General features: G+C 48.2%; 1 protein-coding gene across 4 annotated transcripts in view; it reads left to right on the plus strand.

Annotated features, from left to right (window-relative positions):
- Positions 1–19,367, plus strand: part of GRID1 (glutamate ionotropic receptor delta type subunit 1) — a 688,675-nt gene extending 669,308 nt beyond the window's left edge. For 3 of the 4 annotated variants that reach the window (XM_043476200.1, XM_043476199.1, XM_043476203.1), the window contains 3 exons: positions 358–524; positions 4,842–5,082; positions 16,274–19,367. In XM_043476200.1, coding sequence (XP_043332135.1) covers positions 358–524; positions 4,842–5,082; positions 16,274–16,702 — 837 coding nt within the window. In that variant the 3' untranslated portion in view covers positions 16,703–19,367. Of the gene's footprint in view, positions 1–357; positions 525–4,841; positions 5,083–5,342; positions 5,434–16,273 lie in introns of all 4 variants that reach the window. The other variant, XM_043476202.1, reaches the window with a different exon arrangement.
- The last annotated feature ends 1,118 nt before the right edge of the window (positions 19,368–20,485 follow it).

Here is a 20,485-nt window from a genome sequence, read left to right on the forward strand (position 1 = left end):
GTTCCCTGGGGTCAGACTTTCTGCAGTCTCCAAGGTGAGCTTGCTAATCTGAGAAACAGGTACATGCCACTGCAACCAGGAGGCTAGCTTAGAGCCCAAATGTAGCTCACCTTACCCACCTCTTTCTGCGAGATGTGCAGAGACAGCATCACATCCTTCTATGTCTAATCACCGTGAGTGGCATCAACCAGGGGTGGACTCTGCAGATCCGGAAATAGGAGAGTTTGCTGTGCCAGCTGATTGGGCAGGAGGACCGTTTAGGAGGGTCCCCAAACCCCACCATTGAGATTTCTCGCTGCTCAAAACTAATACGGGAGGCCAGCTCTGCCTAACCTCAAAGTGATTTTGGTCTTTCAGGCAAAGAAGGGGAACTACGCCTTTCTGTGGGATGTGGCCGTGGTGGAGTACGCAGCCCTGACAGATGATGACTGCTCCGTGACCGTCATTGCCAACAGTGTGAGCAGCAAGGGCTATGGGATCGCCCTGCAGCATGGCAGCCCCTACAGGGATCTCTTCTCGCAGAGGTAGGAATGGTCAGTGAGGAGATGCCAATGGCACCTGTGCTGGGGTGAGGTTTAACCTTCGTTCAGGGCATGAGAGCCAACACAAACTTGTCGATTCATCACATTTTCTTCAACGCTGACTGTGCACCAAGACATGCTCCTCCCCACACCACATCCCCAAATCATCCTGGGCCAGGTCCTGGAATAAAAAGAGGAAGTATATGTTGCTTTCCCATGAAACTGCTTAGTCTTAGTGGGAGCTGTGATGTGAGCAGGCGATGCTGGAACAGGGCAGTCAGTGAGACAGAGAGGATATTCTGGGGGTGGATAAGGGTATCTGATCAGACCCAGAAGACCAGGGAGGACTTGCCGGAGGAGGTGGCACCTGAGACCTGAAGGTTGAATAGGAGTTAGCTAGAGATAGCTAGTAATTTAAAATTAAATGAAAGATTAATTGGATCTGGCAAAGTCCCAATGATAACTTCTTAAGATATATGTTAAGTGGGACATATCAGTGTAGAGATGTGAACAAAAGTGGGGCCAGAGAAGCAAATTGACTCCATATTCACCTGCACATGGGCTGAGGGAGCAGGTGCTACCTGCTGTGGCAGGAGAGGGACGTGGCCCTCAATCGCCTGCCTCCTCCCCATCCTTTCCAGATCAGCTTCCTGGTAATTAACACTAGCAAAATGGTGGGCGTATTGGGGGAAGGTGGGGGAACAACGCTGTATACAGGAGTGTTCTGGACTAAGCAAAGACCCGTAGACCTCATCCACCAGCAATGAATATGCATATCTAGTTTGCACTGGCCTCTTTACTTTATCTTAGATTTTTCTGGTGCAAGTCCAACCCTTGAGCTTAATCTTCGCTGGGTTCTTGGGTATGATCAAGTTTCCAAGTGCTCGGTCTGGACACCTGGCCAGCCTCCTTGAGGAAGATAGTCTCTCGTCATCCATTTCTCACTCCCCCATAGGAACTTTCCTTAGTCTTTGACCAGGTTACCCGGCCCCACCGAGAGGGTGGAGGTGAAGAGCATGGGTGAGCTTGGTGGCCTTTTCCAAGGAGCCAGCCTGCTAACAGGGGCTCTTGTCCCCAGGGATGTCTAAGCCCACCACTCACATATGTATGTGGGGTGACATCCTGGCCAGTGAAGGAGCAGAACAAGAGCTCTGCCTTGATCTACCAAAATCCAGACTGTGGTTAAAGCATCCAGGTGAAAAGGCCAGCAAGAAACTGAGGTTTAGAGACATCCCCCAGTTGCCCGATGAACATATACTTTCCAGAATTGGAGGAGCATCCACTTGGAGGGGCCAGAGTTGCTAAAGATCACTCATTTAACATCCTGAAGCTCAGAGAGGTAACATGTGCTGAGGGCGGCACAGGCAGCTGCTGGCACAGTTGAGAGGAGAAAGAAGGTTCTGTAAGCCCCAGTGCGTGCCCTTGTTGCTTTCAGATCTCTGAGCCTTACTACCTCCTCCCACCTCCTAGATGTTGACTGGACTCTTCTGACCATGAGCAGCAGAGCCTGAACCCCATCAGGGAAAAGCCGAGGAGGAGGGCCTGCAACTCATTCATTCAGTGGCTTGTTTGCAAAACTGGGAAAAGGGGTAGAACTAACTAAATTCAATGAGGCTTTTGGGTTTTCTCTAGAACTTAATCAAGTGTATATCCTCTGCCTCCCTTTGCTCCCTGGAGCAGAGAAGGATGACATATGAGAGAAGGAGGAGTAGTGATTTATCAATTGCTTGGATTAAAGGCACAAAGAAAGGATGGCTTTCCTCCAAGATGTATAAGACGGTGGTGTTCTTGGTGTTTACCCTATTTGGTTTTCTGAGAGGGGGTGGTCAGAGGATTCCCCAGGCCATCTACCTGTGATCACCTCTCTGAAGCAGATGGTAAGGGGACTTGTGGGACCAGCACAACAGGATCAGCACCACTGAGACAGCTAATGTGCCCCAAGACAGTGCTCACAGAAGTGCAGGGTCCCCACTACAGAAGGCTTACAGTCCCCATGCACTCAAACTGCTCAGAGATCCCTTGAAAGTCTACTGAAGTGAACACTGACACAATGGAGAGCAGAAAGCTTGGTTCTCAACTAGATCGTTCAGTCGACGTGAACAACAGTGGCTAGTCCAGTTCCTGTGATATTTTAGCAGGAAGTGATTAATTACTCCCTGCTTTCATCAGAAGGCCATGAGCTCTGTGACTGTACGTAAATGTCCCCAGCGGACCGTGCTGGCCCCCTGAAGCATTGTCCTTCCTGGGCTGGAAACATCCTCCACTTCCCTCACCTGGGAAGATGGGTTTGTACTTGGGGGAAACACTCAGGACTTCAGGTTTCCAACCTACTGCTGCCAGTGGTTCTTTAAGAGGCCCCATTATCCGCCCCTCTGTGGGTCACGCCTGAGAGGAGGAAGATGGCAGGTTCAGAAAGCAACGAACACTCCATGCCATTGACAGAAAAAGGGTCCTGTGGAAATAGCAGATCCTGGCCTTCTCTGGAATTTCTGTAGCCCTTCTTTCCCTGAGTCCCAAGAACTAAGATATTTTCTTGAATACCAATGTGTGTTCCCTTGCTTTGGTAGAGGACTGGGTCTTTAGGCTACAGCGTGTGTGTGTGTGTGTGTGTGTGTGTATGTGACAGGTTGAATGCTGTAGCCCTTTTGTGGACCATGGCGTGCAGAGCAGGCATTCAGCAAATGTTTAGCAACTTAATAGCCATTTATAGAGCACCTACTGTGTAGCAGGCTCCAGGGCTATTGACTACAGGAAAGCACCTGCAATTATATCTGTCTGGAAAATAGAAGGACTGGCTTCAGGAAGTGGCTATTATCGCTCTGGTTTACTCACAGGCAGGAGTAGAGATTATTATGGTGTGCATTAGTTTAGCCTTGTTCCAGGAGTCATTCTGTGCCCATGGCTTGTTTTATCTTTCCTTATTGCTTACATATTTAAATTTTCCTTTGAATCTGCTTGTTTGTTTCTCTTTTATTCTTTGTTTTCCTATACATTGCCTTACATTCTTCCTGGAATAATACTGGGCATAAAAATGCATACAGTTATAAAGAGCAGGAAGAAGGGAAGCATCAGCAGAGTGAAACTGCCTGCCTAACATCTCAGTTAGTGAGTGGAGGAGCAGGAAACCAGCCCTACGGCCCCTCTCTGGTCAGTCTCACATGCCCTAGGCCGGAACTGACTCTTGGAGAGGAGCGCACGCTGACTGCATTTGGCAGCCTGGTGTTCTGGAAAGAGCATGGCCCCCTGGGCCAGTGTGACCCAGCTCTGAACAGCAGCTGTACCCCTTGCTAATTGCAACTGGGGGCAAGTTATCTAGATTCTGAGCCTCAGGTCTCCCATCTGTAAACCTAGAAACTAATTTGCAGGCTGTTGTGAGGATTAAAACAATATAAAATGATCGGTCCCTACTATCTTCTCAATAAAAGACAGCTTATGTCAATATTGGATTGATAGGGCTGCGGGTCAATATGGCACCAGATTTCACTTTTATGTGCCTTCATTTGCTTCTCTGTAATAATGGGAACAAGGAAGTAGCCTTCTCAAAGGGTTGACATGAGAATTAAACAGTTTGTCAAGCACTTAGGAGATTTCCTGGCACATAGGTATGCTAAACTCATGTGAGCTATTTGATGCTTACCTGTGGGCTTCTTGATGAGGTCTCGCCACAGCCCCTAGTCCAGGCCATCCTCCCATTGCACCCTTTCTTCACAACTCTTCTTTCATTTTGTTGTATTGATCTCAGCTTCTTTCTCTACATTGATTCATCTAATTGTTTCAGTGTCCAAGTAGGTGTGTCTGGACTGTGCTCTCAGCAGCGATGAATGTTGTACTTGGCACAAATCAGATGCTCCTCAAATCAAATGAGTGAATAAATGAATGGTTTGTTGAATTCTAGTAGGAGAGACTTAGGATGTAGTTAATTGACGTTTGAAAGAAAGCCTTTTAGTAGGTCCACAGTCTGAGTGTTTGCATCATCCATTTCTGTAATTTCCCTATTTTATCCTCAGAGTTTGCCCTAGGATCCCACATGAGGGATCCTTACATGGTTTGCTATTGGACTCCGTCCATGGGCAGTGGGACAGGGTGGGAGAGGACCTGAGAGCTCTGAGGAGGAGAATGACAAAATCTGATAAGTGCTTTGAGAAAGGTGCTTTGACAGCAGAGTGGAGAATAAATTGGAAAGTGAAAAGCTGAGACAGAGAGCCACTCTGATGGTTCAGCGTTGTCTCTGGAGGCGCTGGCACGGTGGGGAAGGGACCAGGGCCCCGCGGTTGTGTGGGTGAGGCCAGCTCTGTGGCTCACATGGGGTGTATCTTGCAGGATCCTGGAGCTTCAGGACACTGGAGATCTGGATGTGCTCAAGCAGAAGTGGTGGCCGCATACGGGCCGCTGTGACCTCACCAGCCACGCCAGCGCCCAGGCGGACGGCAAGTCCCTCAAGCTACACAGTTTCGCTGGAGTCTTCTGCATCTTGGCCATCGGCCTCCTCCTCGCCTGCCTGGTGGCTGCCCTGGAGTTGTGGTGGAACAGCAACCGGTGCCACCAGGAGACCCCCAAAGAGGTCCGTGCCCTGGGCCCTGCTTCTCCTTTCTGCAGCCTAGAGGCGGGAAAGGCCCCCTGGGCGACTTGGCGGGTGGTTCTCTTCCAGATAGTATTTGCCCAAACCACTTGTCTGCACACAGCAGTGTTTTATACTGGGGAATGGTGACATTGTTTTATTTTGTACTGAAAGCCACAGAACAAATGAAGGGGGTGTTTTCATGCTTGAACAAAATGCCAAGGCACCAGGCATGGCCACTAAAGTCATGTATCTATCTATAGAGCGGGTACAGCATGAGCAGCGCCAGAGAGCCCTTCCCCACCCTGCCCCGCCCATGTGCCTCCACCCTGACCTGGAGAGACCAGCTGTAGGGTAAGAGAGGAAACTGCATTCCTTCCTGGTTCTCCTTGTTCACCCAGGGCCACAAGCCCTGCTCTCCCAGCATGTTGAAGGGGGATCAGCTCCCGTCCCCTCATCATCCCTTCTTCCTCTCTTCCTCCTTGCAGGGCCCAGCCTTGCCTCTGTCCCTCCAGGGACACCCAGCACAGGGACCGCTGTGGCTTTGTTCTGATTCCAGCTTCTGGGCACATTTCCTTCCCTGTGTGTACCAGCCACAGCTGATTCTGCCCTCCACACTTCCTTCTTTTGGGGTTTTGCTGGTTTTCAAGCTCAATATTTTTGGGGTACGGGGTGGCAGGGGTGGGGAGGGTGGAATATAAAGTCTTCATGAAGTTCTCTTGGAACCAGTGCCCCTAAGGGAGAGTGGCAAGGTGCAGCATTTGGTAATGATGCTCTCCTGGCTGAAACTATACACAGGCACTGTAGCACAAGCCCAGCCACTCCAGTATAGCAATGTCATTACCTGATACATATATCTCAGCTACTTATTGAATCACAGCTTTGCTTACAAATGATGTTGACACAAGCAGGTGTAGATTTCAAACAAGGAGCAATGCAGTAACCAGCATCACATTCAAAGAGGCAGCATCACCATGGACACCATCTCTGCAGCCTAGAAAGGCTGACTGGTCATGGCCCCATACATCAGTCTGTAACAGAGTCCCTGGCATGGCTGGGAGGGAGGGCAGACCCACCATTCATACCAGGCAGTGAGCTCTTTGCCATCATACTTAGATTTTGCTGGAAAGAGCTTGCTGTTTGATTCAGCATGTCTGAAATGTTCTGAGGACATCCATCTTTCTCTCACATCACCTGTACACCTCCATGTAAGGAAGGCAAGGCTAGAATTTCCCACAGACTCAGGGCTCTCCTATCACCCCTGGACCATAAGAGAAGGAAGGAAAATATTTGAGGAAAGCCCACTGAAAGGAACAGTTAATGATTCTATCCTGAGCTGCTTTTGCTACTGGAAAATTTTCAGTGAAGTTTATAGCAAATGTCCCTTTGGTTAGGGGAGGAGGACAGGTTTTCCAGTTGGTTGAATAATGCACTGTCACGGAGGCACCATGCTAGGATGTTGCAGGCAGTGTGGAGCCCAGGAGACACAGGCCCAGTCCTCCAGAATGTCCCTTGTGAGGCAGGTACTGTGAGAGGCCTTTCTGTCTGCTTCCAGGCATGTCTCTTCACATCCTCTGGTTCAGTATCTAGTGCCAGGTCCAGCCTGGATGACCCAGATGAATTGTCACTCAGAGAGAGAGGTGATGGGGTGGGGGCAGATGGAGGATTACTGGAGAGACATAGGAGGCAGAGGCAAAAAGAGAGGAAGACCAGGGAAAGCATGAGATGAGCTAGCTGAGAGGAACAGCTCCTTTCTTGTCTGAAAAGTATCCCATCTTCCTGTTTGGCTTCTACACAAGCCCAGGATCTCAGACCCAAGAGGATGCAGTGCTTAGAAAATGTGAAACTTTCTGCCCAGGGCTGCTAGCCTGCTCCAGATAGGAAAGAGAGTCAATGTAGACGCAGGTTGAATAAAACACAGCTGCCTTTCCTCCAGCCCATTTGGGTGTTACATGGTTAAAGGAGGGAATATTCCAGTTTTCCCCTGTTATTATGAGTGTTTTCAAATGAAATTCCTGCCTTCTTCTCTCCTTCTTCCTTTAGTAGGTATGCCTATAAGGTTACAGTCTCTGTCCTGAGGGGGCTTACCTCCATGTGGACAGATGTGGCAGAGGTCAGCCAAGCGGTTTCCATTGTCCATTGATCAGGGCCATCCTGAAATGAACTACAGGTTCCATCCAGGGCTCAGGGGCACCCAGCCCAGATGGGATATGGTAGGGTTACAAAGGGTAGTGATGCTGGTTAGTGAAGAGTTCCTGGGACTTGGGGTTGTTAGAATTGAGTGATGAAGGATTGGTATGATCCTCAAGCTGAGGAGGAGATATTGCCTTTGGGGCAGGGTGACCAGCAAGGGGTAGACAGAGTCATCACACCTCCCGGGGCTCTGGGGCATCAGCGAGGAAATTAGAGTAGAGCAGGCTAGAGTGCAAAGCAGAGACTTGCTCTAAAGGACCAGACGCCAGGCCAAAGGCTTTACAGCTCATCACAGGGAGCAGGAACCAGGGAAGGGGCTGAGACAACAGAGTTTAGAGGCATATATTTAAAACCTTTGACAAATAATGATGGTATTTAATCCAGAACTACTTTGTGTTACTGGTTGCCTGTATTTTATGGAGCAGCATTTGCAATTAGGTGAGAGTGTCTGCTTGAGCTTAGAATGCTTCATTTTGGGCCATTGGCCGTATTTCTTAAAAGCAAGAAACCTGTCTTTGGGTGGAGTCTTAGTCATATTTAACAGCTTATGCCGCTACGTCTTCAGAGTTTAGACACCTACTTGGGGAAGAGTAGTAATGTACATTCAGCCTCTTAATATTCATGTGGATTTGAGGTCATATTTTTTCTAAGGAATCAGACGATTATGTAGTTATCCAGTGCAGGTGAGTGCACCCTGCTCCGCAGATGCAGTAAAGAGCCACCCTGTAGATTTATGGGGGAAGTGGAGCCACTGCTCTGAGAATAAAATATTCATGAAATAAAGATGAGAACTGCACAAATGAGAGATGACATGAGAAGTGGGGGAATGAATCGTCTGTCACTGGGCTGGGAGCTTGGAATTCTTGTTGCTTCTTGCCGTGTCTGCTCTCCCCCAGGCCCTGCTTCCACTGCAGACAGGGGCTGACAGGCGGGGCAGGGGGCAGGCAATAGGGGTGGAGCAGCAGCCAGGCTCCTCTATTCTGGCCAGTGGGCTAGCTTTTACCTGCAAACTCCTAAATGTGCTCCTGCTCTCCGGGGGAGATTTGTTGCTGGAGACATTCCCCTTGAAAGAACACCTTTCCCCATCTCCATCCTCTAATGCTTCTTCAACTGCATATAGAGACTTCCTCTCCTGCATCTTTGCCCTCTTCCTTTATGCCAACCTCAGTGTTGCTCTGAGGTTCAATGAGGGATGATGTATGAATTTCCTTAATCAGCATCTGACCCATGGGAACGTGTTTGGTGGATGGTGCCCAAGTGGTTTCTCCCTCTCAAGAACCCAGTGATGGGCAGAAGGGGCTGTTGGGAAGAGGAGTCATATCTTAGGGTAGCTTCTCTATGCCAGGAAAAGTACATGTTATCTTTTTCTTTTTATTGGATTAAAACATGAAATACTTATTTCAGAGTTTCTGTGGGTCAGGAACCCAAGTGTAGTTTAGTGGGTCTTCTGTCTCAAGGTCTCTCACTTGATGTAATCAAGTTGTTGAGCAGGGCTGGGGTCTCATCTGAAGGCTCTACTGGGGACAGATCTACTTCTAAGCTCACTCACGTAGTTGTGGACAGGATTCAGTTCCTTGTGGGCCATTGGGCGGAAGGCTTCATGTCCTCACTGGACGTTAGCCAGAGGTCTTCATCAACACGTTTGCACATGGGCCTCTCCACAGGGCAGCTCACGACCTGGCAGCTGGTCTGTTCGTTGTCACTGTCATGGTCATCACTGCCATCACTGTTGTTGCTTCTCAGACGGGGATAGGTTAAGAAGCCTTCCCAAACCAGACTTGGGGTCTGCCTCTGTGGCACTATTAGAAATATGGACTCCCAGGTCCCACTTCATGGATTCAGAGCGGAACCTGGGTCTTTTTTTTTTTTTCCCCCAAGGCCCCCACATGATTCTCAGGTTCCTGTTATCTTCTTCACTCTTTTGATTCTCTTCCATAACATTTGAGGAAGGCGTCCACGTCCCTGGAGAAATAGGACTCAGAAGTAGTAGGGGCAGAACTGGAATGGGAATTACGTGTCCGCCACTGGGCCTGGCATCAGAAGCATGCAGGAGCAGGGGTTCCTACCTAGCTTTTCCAGATGTTTGGGGATGAAGAGTGTGACTGAGAACTCTTCCTAAGTTAGGATCCTGGCTCCTAGCTAGGTATTTACATCCTGTGAACCCCAGAGGGATTAGGTTTAGCCCCAGTCCAGAGGGGTTCAGAGCTTCTGACTGTTGAGCCTGGCCCCATGGCTACACTGCTGCTCTCGGATCTCTTGGCATGAGGGTAAGAAAGTGAGTGTGTGTGCCTTTTAGTGAGAGGGCACTGACCACTTACCATCACCAGTGTGTATATCAGAACCAACGCACACATCACTCCCCTCTGTCAACCTCCCCTTGCCCATCGCCACAGGCCTCCTTACCTCCCTGTGTGTACACTCACGTTGGGTGTGATTCCAAATTATAGCTGGTGGTTTACCTGCCTGTCTCTGCTTTAAGTCTGTTGGAACTTCTCCACCTCTGCATTCCCATCACTTTGCTCAGTCTCTGGAACAGTGAGACCCCTCATTAAGGGGTCATGAATATAAAATATCAAGCACTTTCTATGTGCCAGGGGCCAAGATGGATGCTTCACCAGGAACATTAGCTCCTCTGGTAGTAGGAGCTCCAAAGTGTTTACCAAATGAGTGAACCAGTCTGGGCTCCTATAAAGAAAATGTTATTAATGTTAAATTGTTGTGGAGTCTTTGCACCTGGATCAATGACTTTCAGTTCTGGCTGCACAGCAGAGGTGATCCATCCTGGAGCTTTTTAGAAATACAGATACTTGGGCTCCATCCTCCAAAGGGTTGTATTAGGCAGTTGAGGACAACTGTAATTTCTAGACGCTCCCCATGTGCTTCTGATAGCCTGCCAAGGAGGAAAACTACTGGTCTACACTGTCATGCCAAGGGGAAGTTGAGTGGAAAACAGCTCAAGTTTTGGAACCAGCTACACATGGGCTGTCATCCGGGTGTTCCATTTATCACAGAATTGTGTATCCTCAAGGAAGTCTCTTTACACCATGTGTACCTGCTGCTACTACATATGATGGGAGGTGTCTATTGACTCCCTCCTTTCACAGTCATCCTCTACAAAATCTGCAATTAAGCTCACCAGAATTCTTTCCCACAACATTCTAAAGCAGGGTCCCCAACCTTTAATGGGATCTAATGCCTGATGTTCTGAGGTGGAGCTAATGTAATAATAATAGAAATAAAGTACACAATAAATGTAATGAGCTTGAATCATCCTGAAATGCTCCCCTGCAGACCCATGGAAAAATTGTCTTTCATGAAACCAGGCCCTGGTGCCAAAAAAGTTAGGGACTGCCCATCATATCCTGCAGCCACTTCACTGACTTAAAGTCCAGCTTCTTTGCTTTTACCCAATCACTACTCTCAGACTTCCAGCCAGTCCTTTGGGCTTGAGCAAGTCTTTGGAGCAATACTTAAGAAGATCACGTTGATGATGTTTCTCCCAGTCAGTTGAGTCTTATTTACCACCTGGTTGGTCTGTGGTAACAGGAGATCACCTCCTACAACCATCCTTGTCAGATGGGAAGTCCCTAATCCCATTTTGTTCCTGCCTAACTTAAAGTAGAAGCCGTTGGACTCCAAACAAAGTCGGTTCTAATGAGTCCCACGTGTAACCTGCTGTTACATAGATGATAGTTTAGTTAATTACCGTTTTCCAGTACAATGTTTTATTTCCACATTGGTGAACAGCGGCTCAATTACAGAACTTTATCTCTCTTCAAGACAATGCCTGGGGAGGGGGGTCTCCAGTAACCTCTGTTGGTGCATGCGCTATCATGTTTAATTCTAACACAGAGCTGGAATTCAGCAGGATTCATGAATAAATGCCATCAGTGAATTTTATGTCCTATTCAGGGCTGTTTGAGTAGGTCAGTTACCTACAGTAAATTAATGAATGCAGCAGCAAGCTTCTGAGTCTCTTTCCACAGCTGTCATTACCTGGTTGAACACCGAAACCTTGAGATAATGAGGATGTAAACTGATGTAGTGCACATAAAAAAGTCCATTATTTGAATTTGCATAACATAATAGAATGCCCCATTTTGTGTAAAATATAGATAATTATTCAAATCACTCCTGCCTCTTTCCTTGAGCAGGCAGATTATGTCTGCCTCCTATTTCCTTGGCCAGGAGGGCACCAGAAATGACTTCATATGGGCTCAGTCTGGTCCAAAAAGACAGTGTTTTCCGAGTTTCCAAAGAAGGTGGTTTTCTCCAGTTCTCTGCACTTCCCCTCTGGCCTCCTACACAGATGCCTGATGGAACATGTTGGGAGACTCAGAAATGGGCCACATGTGTTTCCCAGGGAGGTATTTGCCTTGTGTGTGTGTGTTAGCCTCTCAGTCGTGTCTGACCCTTTGGTGGACTGTAGCCCACCAGACTCCTCTGTCCATGGAATTCTCCTGATAAGGACACTGGAGTGGGTTGCCAGTTCCTTCTTCAGGGGATCTTCCCTACCCAGGGCTCGCATCCGGGTCTCCCACATTGCAGGCAGATTCTTTACTGTCTGAGTCACCAGGGGAGCCTACTCATTTTCCGGTCCAGTTAGACATCCAACGTAGGAAGCTCAAGATGGCACCGTCTTCTTCCAGGTGTGACTTTGTGTTGGGTCTACCAACAGCAATGGGCTTCCTAGGGGGTGCAGCGGTAGGGAATCTTCCTGCCGATGTAAGAGACGCAGGAGACTCAGGTTCCGTCCCTGGGTCGGAAAGATCCCCTGGAGTAGGAAATGGCAACCCACTCCAGTATTCTTGCTTGGGGAATCCCAAGGAGGGAGGAGCCTGGTGGGCTATAGTCCCTGGGGTTGCAAAGAGTCGGTCACGACTGAGTGACTAAGCATGCACTACCAGCAGTAATAGACTTTGAATAGATTGAGGTCCCACTTGGGTGGAGGGAATGGATTTTTTGACTGCCATCTGGAGTAGGAAGGTCAGCTTGGAAAGTCTGTTCAATCGGAGTGGACGTTTTCTCTGTGTTTTGATGTGGAGGGGTTATACGTTAATGAATAACCTTCAGTGGAAATGAGACCCACTGCACAGTTTTGCAGCCTCCTTGAAACTGCTTCATTTGTCCTTAATTGGAGGCAGGAAAAAATATGGATTTAAAAATACTACTTATTCAAGTGCTTTCTTTCCAAAATCCTGACTCTAGGGTAATTGGATTGTCTCCACATCCACACTGTGGTCTAGATCAGGGGTCCCAACCTCCGGGATCTAATGTCTGATGATCTGAGGTGAAGCTGATGTAATAATAATAGAAATAATGTGCACAATAAATATAATGCACTTGAATCATTCCAAAATCATCCCCCACGCCCTGGTCCAGGGAAAAATTGTCTTCCACAAAACCAGTTCCTGGTGCTAAAAAGGTTGGGGACTGCTGGTCTAGATGCTTTGCTATTACCTGGCCAACCCCTCAGAGCTGTGATTATTATGCCATATTAGTGCCTATGCCCTACATCTTTTATAATACTACCCACCAAACCTCCTCTTCCTCATCCTTTACTGCTGAAGGATTTCATCTCAGAGACCTCGTTTGTTTACAAATGTTTCTTTGGAAGATGTTAGTTGGTTTGTCTTCCTCCAAAGCTCTCCTTTTCTCCTTGGCAATAGGTAAGGGGGCTCCCCTGTTCTCAACTCTCTGTCTCCCTCTGGCTTTCTTTGGCAGGAAGTTATCCCTTCTCTACCTATAGGCCCCAACAACATGAGGAACATCTCCTGAACACTTGTCTTGGCTGAGTGTTCCATTGACTGTGAAAAGAAGGGCCAAGCTCTCTTCTCTAAGAGAGAAGGGGAGCTTCCCTTGTAGCTCAGTCTGTAAAGAATCTGCCTGCAATGCAGGATAGCTGGGTTCAATTCCTGGGTTGGGAAGATTCCCTGAAGTAGGAAATGGCAACCCACTCCAGTATTCTAAGAATCCCATGGACAGAGGAGCCTGTCGGCTACAGTCCATGGGGTTGCAAGAGTTGGACACAACTTAATAACTAAACTGCCACCACCTCTTGTCTAAGACCAGATTCCAGAGTGAATACAGCTGGGACCAAGACATTTACCTCCTACTTCAAATTAGTCTACTTTTAAACTACTTATTTCCATCCTCAAAAGGATTCTTAAAGCCCTGAAAAGAGAATAGAAAGGAAGAAAAGGCAAGATTATGCAACTAACTAGTTCTTCCAATGATCCCAGGACCACTTATTTGGTCTCCAATTTCCTTCAGCAGCTAAAGGCTCTGCCAGCCAAGGCACTCAGCTTGTTCATTCTTCTAGCTTTGCTGGCTGCAGGGAGAAGGGAAGTTTGTATTATTGAACTTCAGGAATGTCTGAAATTCTCCTTCAATTTCTCCAGCTTCCAGGCTTTCTAGTACCTGTCTTGTGTCCTTCATTTATTTTGAAGTGAAAATAGCCTGTAGATACAAATATTTACCAACACAGCTGTGGCACTGGCTGATACACATGAAAACCCTACATCAGGAGCTTGTCAGGAGCTCAGAGCAGCCATGAGAAGGCTGGAGAAGCTGCCCGGTGATGGACAGAAGTCCAGGCTTGTCTTGAGAGCTGGGAGGCAAGATCCAGAAGGGTGATCATGGAGTGGAAAGTTTCTTGAACTGTTGCCGTCATGGACCATCAGACATCTTCTGTCTCTTTATCCCTTTGTTCAGAACTCAGAGCCAGTTCTGTTGTCCTGCCTTTTGGCTACAGGTAGACAGGGCCACACTGTTATCCAGTGGGGGAAAAGCAGTTCCCAAAAGTGAAACAAAACAAAATAAAACAAGGTCTTCTTGGGAAGGGAGAATTGATGCTTGATGGCAGTCAAACAGCCAGTGTCCAACATAACAGCTTGTTGTTCAGTTGCCAGGTTGTGTCCGACCCTTTGCACATCCATGGACTGCAGCATGCCAGGCTTCCTGTCCTTGACTGTCTCCCAGAGTTTGCTCAAATATTCAAAAATGGAAACAAAGCATATAAACAACACAGGGAAAAGACCAAGATAGCACAGAGCTGGATTAACCGTGCTATAACTTAATTAAGAAGAGAACTTGGATTTGGTTTGTTAACACTTTACAAACTGTTGAAGGAGTCTGTGAAAGACATTGTATATACCATATTTAGTCTAAGTAAAGCCCTAGTACCCTTCCCCCAATCTCACCCATTTGCCGCCCAGACATATCCTATACTTGGAGCTGCTCTGCTATGTGGGGCTTCAGTTCACTGGAATCTTGGCTCTGCCGATGGGATCATGTCAATGATTTCTGATGTAAATTCTATCTATGGTACGATCTCACCATAGTACCTTCACCCTCACACCAGTTGGCTTTCTTTATCCTCTGTTTTTTTCATGGCCTGGAGTGAGTTCCTCATTGTTGTTTGGGTGTTGTCAGATTTCTTGTTCTGGGGAAGATAGCAGATGTCCCACCAGAAAGCCAAGCCCTGTGTGCTGATCATGATCTCAACAATGTGGTAGAGAGAGCAGTGACCCTGCCTTCTCCAGGCCAGGGGACATTGGGAGCACAGAGTGGATGGCAAAAGCAGCTTCCTTGTCTGAAGAAACCTGGGATGAGGCTTCATGGGGGCTAGCCCCATGGGCCCTCCTCTGAGAGGGGAGCTCCTGCCAGTTATTCAGGGTTGCCTTTTCCTGGGGAACCAGCCTTAGAGGAGCCCAGAGACTCACTGAAATGGCCCTTGGATTTGTGTGGCTCCTTCTTTCTTCATTTGAAATCACATTCAGGACTTTTACCTTTTATGGTTATTTTTAACAAGCCTAAGGGTCAGCAGGGGATAGGTTCCTCTCTCTGCTGTATGAAGATTGACATTAAACAGCCTGTGATATTCTGTTTTGGAGCAAAGCTTCAACATGGTACTTCTCTTGGAGTTTGACACCAGGGACACATAGGTGGGGGGATTAACCTTGCCTGACACATAGGCCCTAATGCTGCCTGAAAATAGGATTGCAGCTTCTAATACCTCATTGAGGGGTTGGTATGACTCTTCCACAGACATCTGGTTTTGTACCCCAAGTCACTGGGGAGAAACTGAGGAAGTAGATTATATGGTCTTTGTCTTTAAGGAGCTTTCAAGTAGTTTGGCCTCTTTGACTTATTCTGACATTGAAGACAAAATATCAGTGATATTTGTTCTGTTTCTTAAGCCAATAAATAATTGAACAAACAAAATATTTTTCTTGATACCATCCCCCTTATGGTGAATTCACTACATGCAATTCACTACATGGAGAATCAGCTATGAGGGTCACCCATCTCGGCAGCCTCAAACCTTCACAATATCAGGAATGACAGCTGATCCCGGGGAAGTCCCTTTCCTCACCATCCCATGCCCCATCCTCACCCAGGCCCCCAGCCACATGAGCCTCCAGACAGGGACAGGCCCTCTTCCCAGCATCTCTGAAGATGTTGTGCACTCCAGGCTTCCCATGCTGCCTCTGCTGCTCACTGGGTTTATGACTCTGGGAGGCCATTGACATTCCTGAACCCAAGCCTCCTTTTGTGTACAGTGGGGATGATCACACCAGGTCTTTTGAGCATTGTAAACACTAAATTGCAAATCCATGGGGCATATCAGGGGCTCAAGGACCACACCTTTTTTTTCCATGGGACTCCTTTCTTCCATTGCTTCTGCCAGTTGTTCAAAGCATCTTCTCCCAAGGGTTGCCTCTGGGTGTGATTGGTCCTGAGCAGAGTGCATTTGGGGGGCAAATGCTGCAAAGCCCTTCTTGCTGGGTCCTTGCTACCTGGGAGCAGTGTCCTAGGCTACCAGTATCCCAGGTAAGGAGGGCTGGCCATGCAGTTGGGGGAAGGTGGGAGGAATGGGGGCCTGCTTTACCCCACTGCCCAGCAAGCTGCGGTCTCCAGCCTCCCAAAGTTTGTAGACAACCAGCTGGGGCTCCCCCCGTTAAGGCTTGGCCTGACCTCCTCCTGTGCTCTCCCTTAGGACAAAGAAGTGAATCTGGAGCAGGTCCATCGGCGCATGAACAGTCTAATGGATGAAGACATTGCTCACAAGCAGATTTCCCCAGCGTCCATTGAGCTCTCGGCCCTGGAGATGGGGGGCCTGGCTCCCAGCCAGGCCTTGGAGCCCACACGAGAGTACCAGAACACGCAGCTCTCGGTCAGCACCTTCCTGCCGGAGCAGAGCAGCCACGGCACCAGCCGGACACTCTCATCAGGGCCCAGCAGCAACCTGCCTCTGCCACTGAGCAGCTCGGCCACCATGCCCTCCATGCAGTGCAAACACAGGTCGCCCAACGGGGGGCTGTTCCGCCAGAGCCCCGTGAAGACCCCCATCCCCATGTCCTTCCAGCCCGTGCCTGGAGGCGTCCTTCCGGAGGCCTTGGACACCTCCCACGGCACCTCCATCTGACCGCGCCGCCTGCCCTCCTGCCCGCCCATCCACCCACCCGACCAGCAGAGCTTTTTAATACCAGAAAACAACAACACAAACCACACACACGCGCGCGCGCACACACACACACAGAGACTCTTTCATTTTTCTTGTATATACGTGTAAATAATGACAGAATGGAGTGGGGTAAAAGTGTATTTTGAATATTCCCAATTTTCGAAGTCAGTAAAAAAAAAAAAAAACAAAACCTGTATGAATGACTTTGTAAATTTTGTTCTATATGAATAAAATGGCAAATTACTTGTGATCATTCTGAAGTGCCAAAGAAGCCCCCTGTTCCTGGGCCTTTCTGAGGGCGAGGGCAGGAGGGGTGATCAGAAAAGGACGCCCCCTGCTGGTGGAGAGGGGAAGGTGAACAGCCAGTCCCTTTAGAGGAGCCTGGGGTGCTGCCTCCTTCCCCGTCTCATGGCTCCTGCCATGTTCCTCTGCCCCTGGCCCTTTTCCCCTTAGTCCTCTCCCATAGATAGAGGGTGAGCCTCAAGCCAGCGTTAGCCTGACCCCTGGGTCCCTGTGCTGTAGGGTGACCGACTGTGCCAGTCGGCCTGGGACCGAGGACGCTCCCGGGACCGGAGCGGTCCTGTTGGTCACCCCACTTCACGTCACAGTGTGCTGTGGGCCCAGGAGAAGCACCCAGGCCGATACCACCGACTCTGAGGACTTGGAGGCCGACATGCTCTAGGGTTATCCTGTTGGCCTTGTTCTGTGTGTGTGTTTTTTTTTTTTAAACTTTCTTTTCTTAATAAGAAGCATCCACAAGTGATGGAATCTGGGAGAAAGAGGGTGGGTCCCACCATGGCCTCAGGGAGGCTGAGCAGAGGCGGGCTTGGCTTTTCCCGTGGGGATCAGAAGACGTGAGGTCTGATGTGTGGACCAGGTGAGGTGGAGGGTGCGAGAAGCCAGGTAGGGGAAGAATATTCACTTGGGTGTGGGCCTGTGTTTTCAGGTAAAAGGATCCTGTTGGAGGAGTGGAGAGAGGTACCTCAGGTGAGCAGACTAGTGCTCTAGATGATGGGAGTGCCCAGAATAGATCAAAAGAGCCATGTTCCTGCAGGTAAGAGGAAGCCTTGGCTCTTAGAGAAAGAACAGTGTAACTTGTGTGATGTGGAGATAAGTAATTCCCAACCCCCAGAGAAGTAGCTCCAAAAGCAAAAGGATGTCTCTGGGTCTTAAACCCTGCAGTCTGTCAGACAGGGCTGAAACCCAGCATGAGACTTCACGTCCTGCTTCGCCACCTGCTCCAGACCAGAAGTTCTCGGGCTGTAATCCAGCCCATGGCAGGGGCTCTCCTGGCTGAGGGCATTGTTTAGTCTCCGAGCTCCCCGGCTCTATCCCTGACCTGATAAACCTGCTAGGAAACGCTGTTTCTTCAGGCTACGACAACCTGATAGCCCTGCCTCCCTCCATTGCCCTTTCTGGGGCAATTAAACTATAGATTCAAAGAGAGGAAATGACTCTAGAGGCAATCATTCAAGTACTCTAAGCTGTGTGTAACTATATGTAACTTTAGCTCTTTTTCTTCTGAAGACAAAGGTGATTCTGCTTTCATAACCTGCCATGGTGCTGAACACACCCCACATCTGGCACCAAGAAGGCGGGGCTCCCTCCCCCAGCAGTAAAGGGGGGTGTGGCTGAGAGCTGGGGTCTGTGGTCCTGGAGAAATACAAAGTCCTATTGATTGCTTCTCCTATAGCCCTGTGGAGTTACAACAGAGATGTATTTATGAAGGTGATAACTAGCCTGGGATTGATTTCTTTCCCAAAGTCCTGTGTGACATGATTGAGCAGTAAGGAATGGCTGCATCACAGAGTCAGCTAAAAGCACCCTGGGGAGGAGAGTGTTTATAATTATGTTATTCATCTCTGGATGCTGCGAATGGCCTGATACTTGTGCTCCCAAGACGATCCATTGACATTCCTCTAATCAGAGTGCGTAGAGTTTGGAGCCGAGTGCGTGCATGCAGGGAAGCTTAGGTGGGCTACGGTAATCCTGAGAGAGAACAGATTCATTTTCTTTCCATCAGCACTTTGAGGGGGCCTTCCCTGGATGGTCAATTTTTTCATATATATTTCTCTATTTTCTTAATCAAATTCTGGTCTCACTGCCTTATCTCACACCCAAGTCTGTTTTTATTTTCCCTGAAATGACCTGTCTTCTGTAGTATACCATGGGTGTCTTCTTGGGCAGTTTGCTTTGAATGGGTGTCAGGGAGAGGAGAGTGCTGGGGTGTGTGTGTGTGTGTGTGTGTGTGTGTGTGTGTGTGTGTGAAAGAATGAGAACGAGTGGATCTTTAAAGGAAAGGTATTTTGCTTATAAAAAAAAAAATCTGAACAACTCATGGTATTATTCCTTGCCATGTTTATGTAATTTTTTAAAAAATTTCCTATCCTTGGCATGAGGGGAAATGACTGACAGTCAAGCAAGTTCTCTAGAAAAATATTCCTCCCAACTCAGATTTCTGTGTCGGCTCAGAATGTATCTTTTTTTTTTTTTTTTTCCATGCTTTGCTCTTTGGATTTATAACTCTGTTTAGACTATTCCATACATTTTAGGTATATTTTGTGCCTTCAGACACTGCAAATAATAATCAGCATTTGGATTAAAGTTGTTTAATAATAAAACTTGACTTTGCTCCCTACCCTCTTCTTCTCTGGGGTGAAGAAATGCTATCTGTGTGTTCCTGGGCACCAGCTATATTCTGTTCCCTTGGTGTGGACTGCTGTGAGAGAAATTTCTCAGGGAAAGTGGGTCTCAGATATACCTGGGAGTGGAGGCATGTCCCCTCACCCAGTGTGTATGCAGAGCACGCCTATAGCAACTGGGGAGCAACATGAGGGACCAGCTGAGGAGTAATTCTAACGTTTGTTTAGCTTAACAGTTTCCTGCTATATCTGACTTCTTCGCAAACTCCTAGGAGAGAACTGGGACACATTACATAGGGAAGTGTTCCCATGGCATTGTGGAATGAGTATCCTTTTATTATTTTTTTTTTCATTTATTTTTATTAGTTGGAGGCTAATTACTTTACAATATTGTAGTGTTTTTTGCCATACATTGACATGAATCAGCCATGGATTTACATGTGTTCCCCATCCTGAACCCCCCTCCCACCTCCCTCCCCATCCTATCCCTCAAGGATGTATAGAGCATCCTTTTAAGAGTTGAGTTATTTTGTTTCTTCTCTCAGATCTACGCCCACTCCTATCTCAGAGAAGTTGCTTTCCTGTGCTTTGGCCTTAGGATTAAGGCACTGTCATTCTTTGAGGACCCATAGCTTGGCTTTTCAGTATTTGACCCTCAGAGGGTCTGGGATACCATTTTTCCAGTGAATATCCATACACCCAGTCATTTCTATGACCCTGGGATCACCAGTCTGGCCCTTATACCTCCAGAGTCATATGCTTTCCAGCCCCACTTTTTTGCATCACAAAGTTCCCCTCTGACTTTTAGGCCTTTGGAGGAGAAACAGCCCCCTGGCAGCCTTGGGCCAAACAGGGCTGACCTCAGGAGTTTGGTTTTCATCAAAATCTCAACTTTTGGAAACTGCAAGGAGCCTGTCTGGCCCTTGTCCTGCTGTCCCTGCACCAGTGAGAGGCTTCTCCGATGTTGAGTGCGGACTTGAAAGACTAGGGGTGGGGAGGCATAGAACCCTCAGGCATTCCCAGATTATCTGAACAGACAAATGGATCTAGACCGGAATCCCAAAGTGCTCTATTTACCTAAGAAAAAGAGACTCAGTTCTTA

This window comes from Cervus canadensis, chromosome 8 (assembly GCF_019320065.1).
Source record: "Cervus canadensis isolate Bull #8, Minnesota chromosome 8, ASM1932006v1, whole genome shotgun sequence".
Classification (NCBI taxonomy): domain Eukaryota; kingdom Metazoa; phylum Chordata; class Mammalia; order Artiodactyla; family Cervidae; genus Cervus; species Cervus canadensis.